The following is a 16,320-nucleotide window of genomic DNA, read 5'->3' as shown; positions in this document are numbered from 1 at the left end:
TGATCATCTTTTTATGTGCTTGCTTTCCATTTGCATGTCTTATTGAAGGAGTGTGTGTTCAACTGTTTTTCCATTTTGTAAGTTTGTTGATTTTGATGAGTTATTCAGATTATACATTGTGGTTAACAGACTGTTGTGAGATATGTAATGCACAAATTTTCTTTTTGTGTGTCTTTTCACTTTCTTTCTTTCTTTTTCTTTTTTTTTTTTAAGATGGAGTCTTGTTCTGTCGACCAGGCTGGAGTGCAGTAGCACAATCTTGGCTCACTGCAACCTCTCCCTCCAGGGTTCTCCTGCCTCAGCCTCCTGAGTAGCTGGGATTACAAGTGTGCATCACCACACTCTGCTAATTTTTGTATTTTTAGTAGAGATGGGGTTTCTCAATGTTGGTCAGGCTGGTCTCGAACTCCTGACCTCGGGTGATCCACCCACCTCAGCCCCCCAACATGCTGGGATTACACATGTGAGCCACTGCACCCTGTCACTCCCAGGAATTTTGTTTTTCTTTCCTTTTTTTTTCTTTTTTTTTTTTGAGTTGGAATCTTGCTCTGTCGGCGAGGCTGGAGTGCCGTGGTCATATAGGCTCATGGCAATCTCTGCCTCCTGCGTTCAAGCAATTTTTCTGCCTCAGCCTCCCAAGTAGCTGGGAATACAGGTGCGTGCCACCATGCCCAGGTAATGTTTGTATTTTTGGTAGAGATGGGGTTTTGCCATGTTGGCCAAGCTGGTCTTGAACTCCTAACCTCAAGTGATTCTTGTACCTCAGCGTCCCAAAGTGTTAGGATTACAGGCGTTAGCCACCATGCCCAGCCTTTCTTTTTCGAGACATGGTGTTGTGCCCTCGCCCAGGCTGGAGTGCAGTGGTGCGATCTCGGCTTACTGCAACCTCCACATTCTGAGCTCAGGCAGTTCTCCTGTCTCAGCCCCTCCAAAGTAGCTGGGACTACAGGTGTGCGCCACCATGCCTGGCTAATTTTTGTATTTCTAGTAGAGACGGGGTTCTGTGGTCGTGGGCAGTCTTCAACTCCTGGACTGAACTCAAGTGATATACCTGTCTCAGCCTCCCCATGTGCTGGGATTACAGGCATTAGCTATTGTGCTGGCCTATTTTTAGCTTTTTGAGGAAATACCAAACTGTGTTAAAAGTAGGCTGCACCAGCTTATATTCCACACAGAGTATTTAAGGGTTGTGATTTCTCTCCGACCTTGCCAACACGTCATCTTACACTTCTTGGATCATAGCCTTCCTAGTGTGTGTGAAGGAGTATGTCACTGTGGTTTCAGTTGAGATGGCCATAATGATAACGGTATTGATCATCTTTTCATGTGCTTTCCATTTGCACGTCTTATTGAAGGAGCGTGTGTTTAACTGTTTCTCCATTCTGTAATTTGGTTGTTTTTGTTGAGTCACACAAATTATACATTGTGGTTAACAGACTGGTGTTAGATATGTAACGTTAGATATTTTCTTTCTGTGGGTTGTTTCTCTACTTTCTTTTCTTTTTTTGAGATGGAGTCTTGCTCGGTTGCCCAGGCTGGAGTGCACGTTACGCAATCTTGGCTCCCTGCATCCTCCACCTCCCAAGTTCAATCCTCCCACCTCAGCCTCCTCAGTAGCTAGGATTACAGGCAGGTGCCACCACGCCTGGCTGCTTTTTTTATTTTACTTTTAGTAAAAGCAGGGTTTCACCATGTTGGCCAGGCTGATCTTGAACTTCTAACCTCAAGTGATCCACTCACCTCGGCCTCCCAAAGTGCTGCGATTACAGGCATGAGCCACTGCACCTGCTTTAGTATTTATTTCCACCTGATGTGCTGTCTGTGTTACTGGTTTATGGATCGCCTCTCTCCCCCTCATTAGAGTGACTGATCCATTCAGAGAGCAGAAACTTTGTTTCGTTCATTGCTGTTTCCCCAAAGCCTAGAATCCTGCCGGGGATATGATAACCAGGCAGTAGTTATTAGTGGAATGAACTAATGTAAGAGTGAATGAAGGCTGCGTGCGGTGGCTCGTGCCTGTAGTCCCAGCACTTGGGGGGGGCCCAGGCGGCAGATTGCTTGAAGTCAGGAGTTCGAAACCAGCCTTGCCAACATGGTGAAACTCCATCTCTACTAAAAATACAAAAATTAGTCAGGCCGTGACGCACCTGTAATCCCAGCTACCCAGGAGGCTGAGGCAGGAGAATCGATTGAACCCGGGAGGTGGAGGTTGGACTGAGTCGAGATCATACCACTGCCCTCCAGCCTGGATGAAAGAGCAAGACAGTGTCTCAAAAATAAATAAAAATAATTTTAAAAAAGAATGTATGAAAGACAAGGCAGTCTACATAGAAGGAATAAGTGATAGTAATCAATAGTACACCAGGGAAATCATAGTGAATGAGAATTTATTTGTAAATTTCAGGATAGCTAGAAGAGAAGGATTGTCGTGTTCCCAATACAGAAAATAAATATTTGGGCTGATGACTATCTCAGTTACCCTGTAATGATCATTACATACTGTCTACATCAGGGGTCCCCACACCCCCTGGCTGCGAATCAGTACCACTCTGAGGCCTGTTAGGAACTGGACAGGCAACACAGCAGGTGAGCAGCGGGCAGGCGTGTGAGGCTTCACCTGTGTTTACAGCCACTCCTTATTGTTCACATCACCACTTAAGCTCCACCTCTAGGTCAGTGGCAGCATTAGATTCTCATGGGAGGGCAAACCCTGCCATAAACAGCACATGCGGGGGATCTAGGCTGCATGCTGCTGCTTTTTTTTTTTTTTTTTTTTTTGTTTTTGTTTTTGTTTTGTTTTGTTTTGTTTTGAGATGCAGTCTCGCTCTGTTGCCAGGCTGGAGAACAGTGGTGCGTTCTTGGCTCACCACAACCTCCGTTTTTTAGGTTCAAGCGATTCTCCTGCCTCAGCCTCCTGAGTAGCTGGGATTACAGGCACATACCACCACGCACAGCTAATTTTTGTATTTTTTTAGTAGAGACGGAGTTTCACTATGTTGGCCAGGCTGGTCTCAAACTCCTGACCTCATGATCCACCTGCTTTTGCCTCCCAAAGTGCTAGGATTGAAGGCATGAACCACCACGACCTGCAGCTGCATGCTTCTTATGAAAATCTAATACCTGATGGTCTATCACAGTCTCCCATCGCCCCCAGAGGGACCATCTAGTTTCAGCAAAACCAGCTCAGGCTCTCACTGATTCTGCATTATGGTGAGTTGCGTAAGTATTTCATTATATTTTACAATGTAATAATAATAGAAGCAGGCCAGGCACAATGGCTCATGCCTGTCATCCCAGCACTTTGGGTGGGTGAGGCAGGTGGATAACCTGAGGTCAAGAGTTTGAGACCAGCCTGGCCAGCATGATAAAACCCCATCTCTACTAAAAATACAAAAAATCAACCAGGTATGGTGGCAGGCACCTGTAATCCCAGCTACTTGGGAGGTTGAGGCAGGAGAATTGCTTGAACCCAGCAGGCAGAGGTTGCAGTGAGCCACGATCATGCCATTCCACTGCAGCTAGGTGACAAGAGCAAAACTCCATCTCAATAAATAAGTAAAGTGCACAGTAAATGTAATGTGCTTGAATCATTCTGAAACCACCCCCCCTGCCCCCAGGTCCATGGAAAAGTTGTCTTCTACAAAAGCGATCCCTGGTGCCAAAGAGGTTGGGGACCACTGCTCTACAGGTCTCGAACTATCTATCACCTGTGCCCCTCAGATGGGTACAACTATTACATACCAATAAAAACTAAAATAAATCAATTACAATTCAAAATTTTTTTAAAAGTAGGACTGAAAAGTTACCATTGGATCACAGAATTAGGGAAATGAATGATGTCCTCGTTAAAGGTGGTCTCAGTGGAGAAAGGGAACAGAAGTTGGACTCAAATGGATACAGAGAGTGAGTAGGAGACAGAGTAGCTTGGGAAGCGCAGGTAACTCCTCCAGGAAGCGTGCTGGGAAGGGGAGGATGGAGGGGGTGCTGGCTTGGCAGTGAGTGCCTCTGAAGTTGAGCATGTCCCCGGGGACAGGCATGGGGAGCTATACCTCACCCTGATGGGCAGATGTGGCCCACCCTGCTTCTGCCTGGGCTCCCCAGTTTCACCCTGTAGATGCAGACATAGGACACTGTTCCTTTTGTGGCCACAGGGCATGAATCTCTCAGGGGCGAGAAGCAGCAGCGGAGCCTCGCCTGGGCTATGTACAGAAAGGCAGCTGTGTACCTGCTGGATGACCCTCTGGTGGCTCTGGACGCCCAGGTCGGCCAGCACATCTTCAACCAGGTCATCAGGCCTGGCGGGCTACTCCAGGGGAACGGTAAGTTTGGGAACATGTCAGAGGGCACAGGGCAAAGGCAGAGGCTGCCCTTAGCATCCAGTCCTAACCCAGGTTTCTCTCACCGCCCCCTTCCACTTGAGTCCAGTTTTCCTCTTTGTATTGGTCAGTTTTTGCTGTGATGATGCTACATAACAAACAACCCCTCAGATTCCATCAGCTTACAACAGCAGCTGTTTCTTGCTTATGCATCTGTGGTTTAACTACTACAGCTGTGCCTCAGATGATTGGCCCAGGTCAGGTGGACTCCTTGTCTTCTTGAGACAGGCTGAAGCAGTCCCCTCTGTTTCTCTATTTGGAAATGCTATTTTCAAGAAAGATGGCAGGAGCACAAGAAGGGAAGCTCTCCCCACTGTCCAGGGACAATACTCCCACCCCAACCTGCTGCTCCAGGAGGCTAGCCAAGCACGTGTGTGTAACTTTTCTTACTTTCTTTCCCCTTCCTTCCTCTTTCCCTTCCCTTCCTTCCTCTTTTCCTTCCCCTCCCTCCCTCTTTCTCTCCTTCCTTCCTTCCTTCCTTTTGACAGAGTCTTGCTGTATCACCTAGGATGGAATGCAGTGGTGCAATTTCAGCTCACTGCAACCTCTGCCTCCCAGTTTCAAGTGATTCTTATGCCTCAGTTTCTCAAGTAGCTGTGACTACAGGTGTGTACCACCATACCTAGCTCATTTTAGTATTTTTAGTAGAGACAGGGCTTAGCCATGTCGACCTGGCTGGTCTTGAACTTCTGACCTCAAGTGATCCACCTGCCTTGGCCTCCCAAAGTGTTGGGATTACAGGCATGAGCCATGGAACGTGGCTACATGTGTGTTAACTTCTAACCTTTCCCTGCCCAGATAGGATTCTCATGACCCACGCATTCCACATCCTGCCCCAGGCTGATGCAATCGTGGTACTGGGAGATGGGGCCATTGTAGAGATGGGTTCCTACCAGGAGCTTCTGCACAAGAAGGGGGCCCTCATGAGTCTTCTGGATCAAGCCAGACAGCCAGGAGACAGAGGAGAAGGAGGTACTAGGTGGGCTTTGCTGATTCTCCGTGCCTGGCTCTTGCCACCTTTGGGGAAAAGGGCTCAAAGGGTCCTAATGGCAAGAGTGGAGTGCCCTGGTCACACCCTCCCTGCAGGCCCATGCCCAGAAGCAGACAGCTCTCCAGTAGGTCCCCTCTCTCCAAGAAGAGCCAGTAACACCATCTACTAGCCAGGGGCTGTGCTAAGTGCTTCTGTAAAAAATACACTATTTCATTTGATTCTCAGAGTGCCCTCAGAGGCGTGTGAAGTTGCTGCTGTCATTTTACAGATGAGCAAAGAACGTTAAATCAGTTGCCCAAGGTCTTCAGATTAGAACCTGAGTGTGTCCAACTCCAGAGTCTATGCTTGCAGTTGCTATGGAGACAGCACAAGAAGGTTTTGATGCCTAGAAAGCTACAGCACGCCAGCTAGAGTTTCTAATAATCCAAAGAACACAAAGTCCGCTGGATACATGACAAGGTTCTGGAAGTAGAGTTGCCAAGCCAAGCTCACCCACAGTGAAAAGTAGCAACTCGCAGCACTTCACATGTATTAGCTCACTGAATCAACATGATGCCCCTGTGAGGCTGGGACTAGAATCATTTCCATTTCACAGATGAGGAAACTGAGGCCCAAAAGTTAAGGAACTAGTCCCAGGTTACATGGCTTATAAGTGGCAGCACTGGGATTTGCACCCAAGCAACTTGATTCCAGAGAATGTGTTTTTTAATCACTAGGCTTTTTACTATCCCTGCATGACAGAGCAAGGACTCACCCAGGTCTCCCTCAAGCTCAGACTTTGTCTCTTCTGAGGACATCTGCTTAGGATTGGCCCACCCTGGCTAAAAACCCTAAGTGTTGATTCACAATGTCCCAGCCCTGAAGCTTGAAGCTAGAATTTGCCTGTTTGTATTGGTCAGCTTTTCCTGCAATGATGCCGTGTAACAAACAGCGCCCCCCCCACCCCCAGCAGCCAATGCTAGCAGTTATTTCTTGCTTACAGGTCTGTGGTTAAACTTCTACAGCTCTGCCTTCAGTTACTGGCCACACCTGGGGGACAGTGATGGGGAGGTGTCCTTCCTGGGAGAGATGGTACCTGAGGGTAGGTGGGAGTTAGCCAGAAAAGAGCATTCCAGACACAAGGAACTGCTTGAGCAAGGCTGTCAGGAGAAACAGATGACTTTATACAGTGTTCACTGCTGTTTTTCCAACCTCAAGTTCACAGCAGGTGCTCAGTTCACTTATAGAAAAACTGAATGAGTGAGTGAATGCCTGAATGATGTTCCTGGAAGAACTCAGAGTGGGGTGTTGAGGTTGCTGGAGAGGTGGCAGGAGCCAGAACAGGGAAAATGGATGGTCAGAGCAGTTAAGGCCACGTGGTCAGTGGGTGTCAAAGTACCTGGCCCATGTTGTGTGACACGACTCTCTCGACCTTGCAGAAACAGAACCTGGGACCAGCACCAAGGACCCTAGAGGCTCCTCTGCAGGCAGGAGGCCGAGCTTAGACCTGAGAGGTGAGTCCACCATGGTGCCACACTCAGAAAGGCACAGGCTGAAGCTGATGTGGCTGAAGGGACCACCTGTGTCTCAGGCAGTTGGGGACAATCAGCACCATTATGGATGGAGCACCTGCTAAAGTCCCCCCATGGTGCCCTGCTGAGGGATAATTCACCAAAATTGGTCCAGTTGGCCAAGATGATTAGGTCCCCATAGGGCCAGTTCATGGGATGAACAAATGCCTTCCAGCGTGATGGATGTCTTCAAGGGGGCCGAGCCAGCTTGCTGGAGTTGTTGCAGTGCTGCAGCAGGGCAGGGCTGGTTCCAAAGAAAGAGCCTCCCTTGAGCTGTTAACCACCGTGCCAGGCCCGGTCATTTATGCTTTGGCAGGTGGGTTATGCACAGGGCTTGGGTCTGTACACACAGCATCACTTGCTGTTGGCCAGAACACATGGACAGGAGGCCAGGAGGAGGCCTGCGGTCCCCATTTTGCTCAGCTCCCTCCAGCCGGGACACAGCTGAGCTCACTGTCTGAAGCAGAGGGACCTGCTGCTTGCTACTCTCCCCTCTTCATGAGCGGGATATTAGGGAGCAAAACCACAGGCCACTGGTACCAGGTGCTTCGAGCTTAAGTGCCTTCTATACAGGGGTGCGGGGTAGCAAGGATCCTGAGGGGCCTCAGTCCCTGGGGATCACTGGGGCTGACCGCCATCCCAGCTAGTGACCCTGAGGACACTTCTCACACACTGACCAATCCCACCGTGTGCTTGGCGCACAAGAATCCAAAGTAAGATCAGATGGATAAGTAGTCGTGTTTAGAGAAAACCTTTAGATACATTAGGGCTGGGTGTGGTGGCTCAGGCCTGTAATACCAGCACTGTGGGAGGCAGAGGCAGGTGGATCACCTGAGGTCAGGAGTTCGAGACCAGCCTGGCCAACATGGCCAAACACTGTCTCTACTAAAAATACAACAATTATCCAGGCCCAGTGGTGCACGCCTGTAGCCCCAGCCACTCCGGAGGCTGAGGCACAAGAATTGCTTGAACCCGCGAGGTGGAGGTTGCAGTGAGAAGAGATTGTGCCACTGCACTCTGGCCTGGGCGACAGAGCAATACTGCATCTCAAAAATAATAATAACGTCTGTCAAACATAATGTGTCTAAAGCTGTTTCACTGTGTTTTGTTTCTGAGACAGAATCTCTCTCTGTCCCTTAGGCTGGAGCGCAGTGGCACGATATCAGCTCACTGCAACCTCTGCCTTCTGGGTTCAAGAGATTCTCATGCCTTAGCCTTCCAAGTAGCTGGGACTATAGGCGTGCAACCAGGCCCAGCTAATTTTTGTATTTTGAGTAGAGACAGGGTTTTGCCATCTTGGCCAGGCTGGTCTTGAACTCCTGACCTCGGGATCTGCCTGCCTCGGCCTCCCAAAGGGCTGGGATTACAGGCATGAGTCAAGGCACCTGGCTGACAGAGGTTAATTGAGTAAAGAATGATCCTCACATCATGCAGCCACTGAACCAGAACATGGACAAAAAAAGGAAGGTGAAGGACAGAAGTGAGGTCAGAAACAGACAGACTGGTTGCAGCTCAGCATTTGCTTTATTTGAACATGGTTTAAACAGTTGGCTGCCTTCTATTGGCTGAAATTCAGTGATTGACACATGAGTAGGTTCCAGTCTGTGTAGGAGTCCAGTTAATTTACAGTTCACTATGTATGGGAAAACGTTTAGGCCAAACCTAAAATATGTAAGGAGGCAGCTTTAGGCTGAACTTAATAACAGGTAGGTAGACCAGTATATATAGATATACAGATACGTAGATAAATGGATGGATGGATAGATAGTACCCCATCTTGACAGCTGAGGACACTGAGGTACACAGGCTAAGTCGGCTCACCCATCCACAGACAAGACATTCAAAAAGTCTTCAACATCTGAATTGTGCATAATTTATGTTCTGTCAGTTGGACTGACAAATCTGATGGTAAACAGTAGGGGCAAACCAATTGCACCAAAGCTTAAGCCAAAATGAAAATTCTGAGAACAGGATGGGTGTAGCAGCTTATGCCTGTAATCCCAGCACTTCGGGAGGCTGAGGTGGGCGGATCGCTTGAGCTCAGGAGTTTGAGACCAACCTGGGCAATATAGCATGACCCTGTCTCAAAAAAGAAAAAAAGAAAATTCTGAGAACAGAGTTCCAATGACAGGCAAACTAAGTTCATCCTGTGAAATGGCATCAGAAGAAGGGGCTTGCTTGACTCTGAGGTAATTGATGGCATTTAGCTGCGTGCCACACAGGGAGAAGGGAAGTGTGATATCAGGTCAGTATTGTGTTGGATGGATGAATGAATGATGAATGAATGAATGGAGAGTATACCCTGAGCTCAGTGTATGTATGTGGGCCTGAGGGTTGGGTGCATACACCCCACTACTGGGAGAGACACTGACTTCATCTTTATTTCCTCTCAACAACAGGTCCATCAAGTCAATCCTTGAGAAGGACTATACTGCTTCATTAGCCCAGAGAGGGGTTCCACTAGATGACCCTGACAGGACAGCATGGCCAACAGGAAGGGACAGTGTGCAACAGCAGGGTAAGCACCAGACTGGCCCACTGCTCCCCCCCCCCAGGGGCCCAAGTCCTCCCACCAGATGTAGCAGTTGACAGTGGTGATACTCACCTTTCTTGAACACCTACTATGTGCCAGTAGAATTCTAGACCTTCATTTTCTTAATCCTCACAATCACTCTAAAAAATAGATATGATAGCTCTATTTTAGACATACATAAGAAATCTTTTAAAATTTATTTTTGAGACAGTGGCTCAGTCACTTACCCACCCTGGACTGCAGTGATGTAATCACAGCTCACTTGCAGCCAAGTTAAAAGACTTGTCTGTGTCCTCAAATCTAGGCCAGTCTAAGTGTGAAGCTTGTCCTGTTTTTCCTCTTCTATCCTGCTACGTACCTCCACCCACCTACTTATTCATCCCATCATCCACACACCCACCCATCCATCCCATCCGTTCACCGACCTTCTCCTTTATCCAACCCATCCATGTAACCCAGCTAACAATACATACCAACCATTCCCTCACCTATGCATCTGTTTAGCCGTTCGTTCATTCATTCATTCATCTCTCCATCCATTCACTTACTCATCCACATACCGACCTACCTAGCTACCAACTCATTTATTCACCCACCCACCCCCTCATTCATCCAGCAAACACATACACAATGCCCACTATGTGCCAGGCTAAGTCTGGTGGAAGATTGGATGGATACTAGTGAGGATAGATGGAGAGAAAATGATTAGGCTAATAAGCAAGCCATATCTGATAACAGTAAGTGCTACAAAGAAAATAATGGGCCAGGTACAGCAGCTCACACCTGTCATCCCAGCCCTTTGGGAGGCCGAGGCGGGTGGATCACAAAGTCGGCATTTTGAGACCAACCTAGCCAACATAGTGAAACCCCATCTCTACTAAAAATACAAAAAAATTAGCTGGGCATGTTGGTGGGCGCCTGTAATCCCAGCTACTCAGGAGGCTGAGGTGGGAGAATCGTTTTAACACAGGAGGTGAAGGTTGCAGTGAGCCAACATTGTGCCATTGCACTTCAGCCTGCGTGATAGTGCAAGACTCCATCTCAAAAAAAAAAAATAAGAAGAATGATCAGGCGCAGTGGCTTACGGCTGTAATCCCAACTTTGGGAGGCTGTGGTGGGAGGATTGCTTGAGGCCAGGAGTTCAAGGGTACAGTGAAGTATGATCATGCCACTTCAATCCAGCCTGGGTGACAGAGTGAGACCCTGCCTCTTAAGGAAAATATGAAATGGAGACCAACTGAAGGTCATGGGTGGTGTGGATAGGATGCTCTGAAAAGATACATGTGAGCTTCCCCAAAGAACGTGTGAAGGAACTAATCATACAAAGAGCAAGAGTACTCCAGGGAGAGGAAGCAGCAGACACAATGGCTCCAAAGCGGTAAGTGCTTTAGGGTGCCAGAGAAAGGGGTCCCATGAAGCTGGCAGGCAGTAAGTGGGGACGAGATAAGAATATTGGAATTTCAGTTTTTTTGTTTTGAGATGGAGTTTTACTCTTGTCACCCAGGGTGCGGTGCAGTGGAGCAATCTCAGCTCACTGCAGTCTCTGTCTCCTGGATTCAAGCAATTCTCCTGTCTCAGCCTCCCAAGTAGCTGGGATTACAGGGACCTGCCACCACGCCTGGCTGACGTTTGTATTTTTAGTAGAGATGGGGTTTCACCATGTTGGTCTAGGGTGGCCTCAAACTCCTGACGTTAGGTGATCCGCCTGCCTCGGCCTCCCAAAGTGCTGGGATTATAGGTGTTGAGTCACCTGCCTGGCTGGAATTTCTTCTAAGAGGAAGAGAGAGCCATGGACAGGTGAGTGACAAGATAGGATTAGATGGATGTTTTCAACAATCCTGTCTGGCCGCAATTGTGCATGGAACTTCAGATTTGTAGCAGCAGGACCCTAAACCAGTGCCTGAACCTCTCTGTGCCTCAGCTTCCTTATCTGTGAAATGGAGGTTATTATGAGCATGGCTGACCCATGGTGGGTGTTCAAGAAAGCCCTTCTGGATGGGTGTGGTGGCGCACACCTGTAATCCAAGCACTTTGGGAGACCGAGGAGGGAGGATCACTGGAGGCCAGGACTTTGAGATCAGCCTCTGCAACATATCGAGACTCTAGTTCTTTAAAAATAGGAAAATTAACAAGGCATGGTGGTACAAACCCATAGTCCAGCTGTTTGCGAGGCTGAGGTGGGAGATTACTTGAGCCTAGGAGTTCAAGGCTGCAGTGAGCCATGATTGTGCCAGTGTACTCCAGCCTGGGTGACATGAGCAATGAAGAAAGACCCTGTCCTAAAATAAGTAAGTAATGCTGGGCACGGTGGATCATGTGGTCAGGAGATCAAGACCATCCTGGCTAACACGGTAAAACCCTGATTCTACTAAAAATACAATTTAAGTAGCCAGGTGTGATCGCATGTGCCTGCAGTCCCAGCTATTTGGGAGGCTGAGGCAGGAGAATCACTTGAACCCGGGAGGTGGAGGTTGCAGTGAGCTGAGATATCACACCACTGCAGTCTAGCCTGGGTGACAGACTGAGACTCTTGTCTCAAAAAAGAAAAAAAAATATATATATGAATACTAACTCATTGGGGATTGTATAGGAGATGGGGATTCTCAGGCTATCCAGGGCCTGTGGGGGAGATGGAGCTCCTGTTGGGAGGAACAGAGGAAGAACCTGTGGGGTCTTTGTGGTGGTTCCCTCTGCCCATTGGCATGTTTTCTGAGAGCCTTGCCTGGCCTTAACTCATCCCTCCCTCCAGGGGCTCTCTCTGCCTCCCTCTCCCTCCTGTGTGCTACAGGTGAAGGCTGCAGTGTACCTTGCCTACCTGTGGCCCATGGAAACCCACCCTCTGCCTCTACGCGCTCTTCCTCTTATTCTGCCAACAAGCCGCCTACTTATGCCAGGGCTATTGGCTGAGCCTGTGGGCAGACAACCCTGCAGTGGGTGGGCAGCAGACACAGGCAGCTTCTCAAAGTGTGGCCCCAGGATCAGCAGCAGTCTCACCTGGGGACTAGTTAGCAATGTACACTCTTAGGCCCCAGCCCAGGCCTAACTCACTTTGTGAGTCAGCCCATGAATCTAGGTTTCAACCCTCCAAGTAATTCTGATGCACACAAATGTTTAGGAGCCACTGGCTTACCTCTGTTTGGTCGCATTTTGCACGTGCTCTTTTTTCCAGGGCAGGTCAGATGGCCACTAGCCATCACACCATCTCACCTTAGCAATTCAACACGTAAAATGTTTCTCCAGCTCATTAGTCCCATATTAATCCCAGAGAAGGTTCTGATTGGCCCTTTGTGGATGTTGTATGCATCTCTGAACTCGTCACATTAACTGAATGAAGAGTAGACTCTGATAGGCTAGGCTGTGTCATGTGACCACCTCTCTGATCAGGTCCCATGATTGACAGTACCCCAGCCCCTTCCCACAGGAAACCAGAATAGAAGAAAAACACCATAGGTAAAAACCCTGGCTAGGGCCTGGCATCATGGCTCACACCTGTAATCTCAGCAGTTTAAGACCAGCCTGACCAACATGGTGAAACCCCACGTCTAAAAGTACAAAAATCAGTTGGGCATGGTAGTGCATGCCTGTACTCTCAGCTATTCAGGAGGCTGAGGCAGGAGAATTGTTTGAACCCAGGAGGTGGAGGTTGCAGTGAGCCAAGACTGCACCACTGCAGTCCAGCCTAGGTGATGGAGCAAGACTCCGTCTCCAGAAACAAAAAACAAAACAAAAAAGAAATATCTGGTATCATCCAGGATGAAGAGACGATCCACCCACTGGGTCTGTCACTGGGAATAGGGACAGTGTTGAATGAATGACTTAATAAGCCAGTGAGTAAGGCAAACTCCCAAAGTGCCATCGTGCCAGGGACATCACCTTGTGTAGTCCATGATGATGATGAGCCGGTGGGCAACGGTGAAGACAGTGCAGCCTTTGAACTGCGTCTGGATGGTGGACTGAATGAGGTCGCCCATTTCCAGGTCCACGGCTGCCGTGGCCTCATCCAACACAAGGATATTCATCTTGCTCAGCAGGGCCCGAGCCAGGCACACAAGCTGGCGCTGCCTAAAAGACCAGGAGACAGTGTTGGGTCAAACCACCCCGACCCTGAACCTAGGCGCAGGCTGGGAGAAGTGAGACGAGACACTCTGTGTTCCTTGACTAGGAGAGCCCGTCCACTCCCAACATCTGTGCCTGCAGCAGACATCACTGATCAATCTGAACACATCTCCTACTCAGCAAGATGCAGGTTCATAATCATTCTCAAAACTGGCTCACACCTACAAACCCAGCACTGTGGGTGGCCAAGGTGGGAGGATTGCTTGCAGCCAGGAGTTGGAGACCAGCCTGGGCAACAAAGCAAGACCTCTCTCTCTCCAAAAAAAAACAAAAATAAAAAAATTAGCTGGATGTGGTGGCACACTTCTGTAGTCTGTTACTTCAGAGGCTGAGGCAGGAGGATTGCTCAAGTCCATGAGTTCAAGGCTGAGCTCGAGCCACTGTACTCCAGCCTAGGCAACAGAATGAGACCCTGTCTCTCAAAAAAAAAGCCAGGCACAGTGGCTCACACCTATAACCCCGCACTCTGGGAGGCCAAGGCGGGTGGATCACTTGAGGCCAGGAGTTCAAGACCAGCCTGGCCAATGTGTTGATGCTCCGGCTCTATTAAAAATGCAAAAATTAGCTGGGCATGGTGATGGGCACATGACATCCTAGCTACTTGGGAGGCAGAGGCAGGACAATTGCTTGAGCCTGGGGGTGGAGGTTACAGCTGAGATTGCGCCACTGCACTCCGGCCTGGGTGACAGAGTCAGACCCTGCCTCAAAAACATAAAAAGGTCTCATATTCATGCATCCCTATCCAACTGTGGGGCCATGACAGTTGCCTCTGCACTCAGACGTGTACCTTGTTTTGTTTGGCCAGTGGGACGCCAGCAAACATAAGGCCAGCCGGAAGACTACTGCGAGATGCACATGGGAGTTTGTGTGCTCTTGTGCCCCTGTGATCGCCATGACAACATGCCCAAGCTGGTCTGCTGGAGAATGAGGAATGCACACGTACCCTTCTTGCGCCACCTGAGGCCAAGTAGATGAGCCGACAGCCAGCTGATCCCGAGACATGATGTGAGCCCAGACAACTGCCCGACTGCCCTTGCCAGGGAGCAGAGATCACTGCTTTACGGTTGAATGTGACTGAGACTCTGTGGTTGGTTGTCATGGAGACGGATAACCAAACCAGAACCAGGCACTGACAACACCAGAATGGGACCCCAGAGGTTCCCCTGCTGTGCCAGGCATTAATGCTTTAGTTGCGGGGTCATGGACAGATCTCCAGTATCCTGGGAGAAGGACCAAGACAGCTGGGGACGTTGGGCTCGGAGCAGTGCTAGTGACCAACCGGTACAGGAGCCTTTCTATAGCTTAACAACTGATGGCCACTGTCAACTGAATGGAGCTGGTGTGTATAAAAGGAAATGCATTGTCCATCCTGGTTATTATACCTCATGGTACAAAGAGCCTGGATTAAGACCCATTATACAGATAGAGAAACTGAGGCTCCAAAAGCTGAAGGGACAAATGGGACATCTGCAGCACAACTGGGACTCAAATCCAGGTCTGACACAGATCTGGACAGAATATTCAAACACCCCTACTGGGATGGCGCCTAGCAGACCTTACCTGGTGTTCCTCAGTCTACCCCCGCCTACCTGAGGTTCTGTCCACCTTCTGCGCACTCGTGGTCCAGCCTATCGGGAAGGGTTGACACGCAGTCCTTCAGGTGAGCCAGCTCCAGGGACGTCCAGACTTCATCTGAGTACTGGCTGAATGGGTCCAGCTTCATGCAGAAGGAACCCAAAAAACAAGGTCCTGTCAGAAGAGAGTGGTGGCATGTGATGCCTACGTCACGCTGACATAGACGGAGAAGGGGTGAGACATAAGGACTTCTGGGCAGGACTGGTGAAGGTGGGGTTTCAGAGCCCTTGGAATCACTGTTTCTGGTGATGTTAATAATGGAGAAAAAGGCCGGGTGCAGTGGCTTAAGCCTGTAATCCCAGCACTTTGAGGGGCCGAGGTGGGCACTTCACTTGAGGTCAGGAGTTAAAGACCAGCCTGGCCAACATGGGGAAACCCGGTCTCTACTAAAAATACAAAAATTAGCCGGGCGTGGTGGCATACACCTCTAGTCCCAGCTACTCCAGAGGCTGAAGCAGGAGAATCACTTGAACCCAGGAGGCGGAGGTTGCAGTGAGCCAAGATCAGGCCACTGCACTCCACTCTGGGTGATAGAGCAAGACTGTCCCCCCCCTAAAATAAATTCCTTAATAATGGAAAAAAAGTCTGGAAAATCTGAGCGTGGCAGAATAAGACAGATTTCCTTTCCATACAACTTCCTTGAGCCTTCAATATGCACGTGGGTTGAGAACCTTCCAGAAGTGAGAGGTAAATCCTAATGGTAAAGTCCTGTGGATTTCTGTCCTCCACCTCCAAAAGAGAATCTTCTAAGAAACTTTAGGGAAGATAACACTAGAAGGCAACATATTAAGGAATCCATCTGCAGGGATTGATCTAGAAAATCCTTATTTTGGCCAGGCATGTTGGCTTACCCCGGTAATCCCAGCACTGTGTGTAGGAGGCTGAGGCAGGCAGATCACTTGAGGTCAGCAATTTGAGAACCAGCCTGTGTAATATGGTGAAACCCCGTCTCTACTACAAATACAAAACTAGCCAGGCATGGTGGCGTGCACCTGTTAACCCAGCTACTTGGGAGGCCGAGGCAGAAGAATCACTTGAACCCAGGAGGCAGAGATTGCAGTGAGCCAAGATCGCACCACTTCACTCCATCCTGCGAGACACAGCGAGACTCTCTCAACT

At 49.1% G+C, this 16,320-nt stretch overlaps 2 protein-coding genes across 2 annotated transcripts in view; one reads left to right on the top strand and one right to left on the bottom strand.

Moving 5' to 3' along the window:
- The first annotated feature begins 5,050 nt into the window (after positions 1-5,050).
- On the top strand, positions 5,051-9,479 carry LOC116546294 (multidrug resistance-associated protein 6-like). Its single transcript, XM_032272604.1, has 3 exons — positions 5,051-5,348; positions 6,786-6,860; positions 9,317-9,479. Exons 1-3 carry the CDS (start codon positions 5,186-5,188, stop codon positions 9,358-9,360), a joined length of 282 nt encoding a protein of 93 aa, XP_032128495.1. The 5' UTR covers positions 5,051-5,185; the 3' UTR covers positions 9,361-9,479.
- The window catches only part of LOC116546293 (multidrug resistance-associated protein 1-like), a 20,218-nt gene continuing 12,317 nt past the window's right edge, over positions 8,420-16,320 (bottom strand). The window contains exons 6-9 of the mRNA XM_032272603.1: positions 15,156-15,315; positions 13,324-13,512; positions 9,523-9,590; positions 8,420-8,579 (exon numbers count right to left, since the gene is read on the bottom strand). Of these exons, the coding sequence (XP_032128494.1) occupies positions 9,557-9,590; positions 13,324-13,512; positions 15,156-15,315 (383 nt within the window). The 3' untranslated portion in view covers positions 8,420-8,579; positions 9,523-9,556. The remainder of the gene's footprint in view (positions 8,580-9,522; positions 9,591-13,323; positions 13,513-15,155; positions 15,316-16,320) is intronic.

Source organism: Sapajus apella, unplaced genomic scaffold, assembly GCF_009761245.1.
Source record: "Sapajus apella isolate SASKATOON/1434 unplaced genomic scaffold, GSC_monkey_1.0 scaffold746, whole genome shotgun sequence".
Lineage (NCBI taxonomy): Eukaryota > Metazoa > Chordata > Mammalia > Primates > Cebidae > Sapajus > Sapajus apella.
The sequence above is the reverse complement of the archived record's forward strand: the minus strand, read 5'-3'. Positions and strand labels throughout refer to the sequence as shown.

Bases quoted from the DNA above. Each gene is read 5' to 3' on its own strand.
- LOC116546294 (XM_032272604.1), top strand. From the start codon at position 5,186: ATGACCCACGCATTCCACATCCTGCCCCAGGCTGATGCAATCGTGGTA. The intron at 5,349-6,785 runs GTACTAGGTGGG...TCGACCTTGCAG, and splicing joins AGGAGACAGAGGAGAAGGAG to AAACAGAACCTGGGACCAGC. The intron at 6,861-9,316 runs GTGAGTCCACCA...TCTCAACAACAG, and splicing joins GCCGAGCTTAGACCTGAGAG to GTCCATCAAGTCAATCCTTG.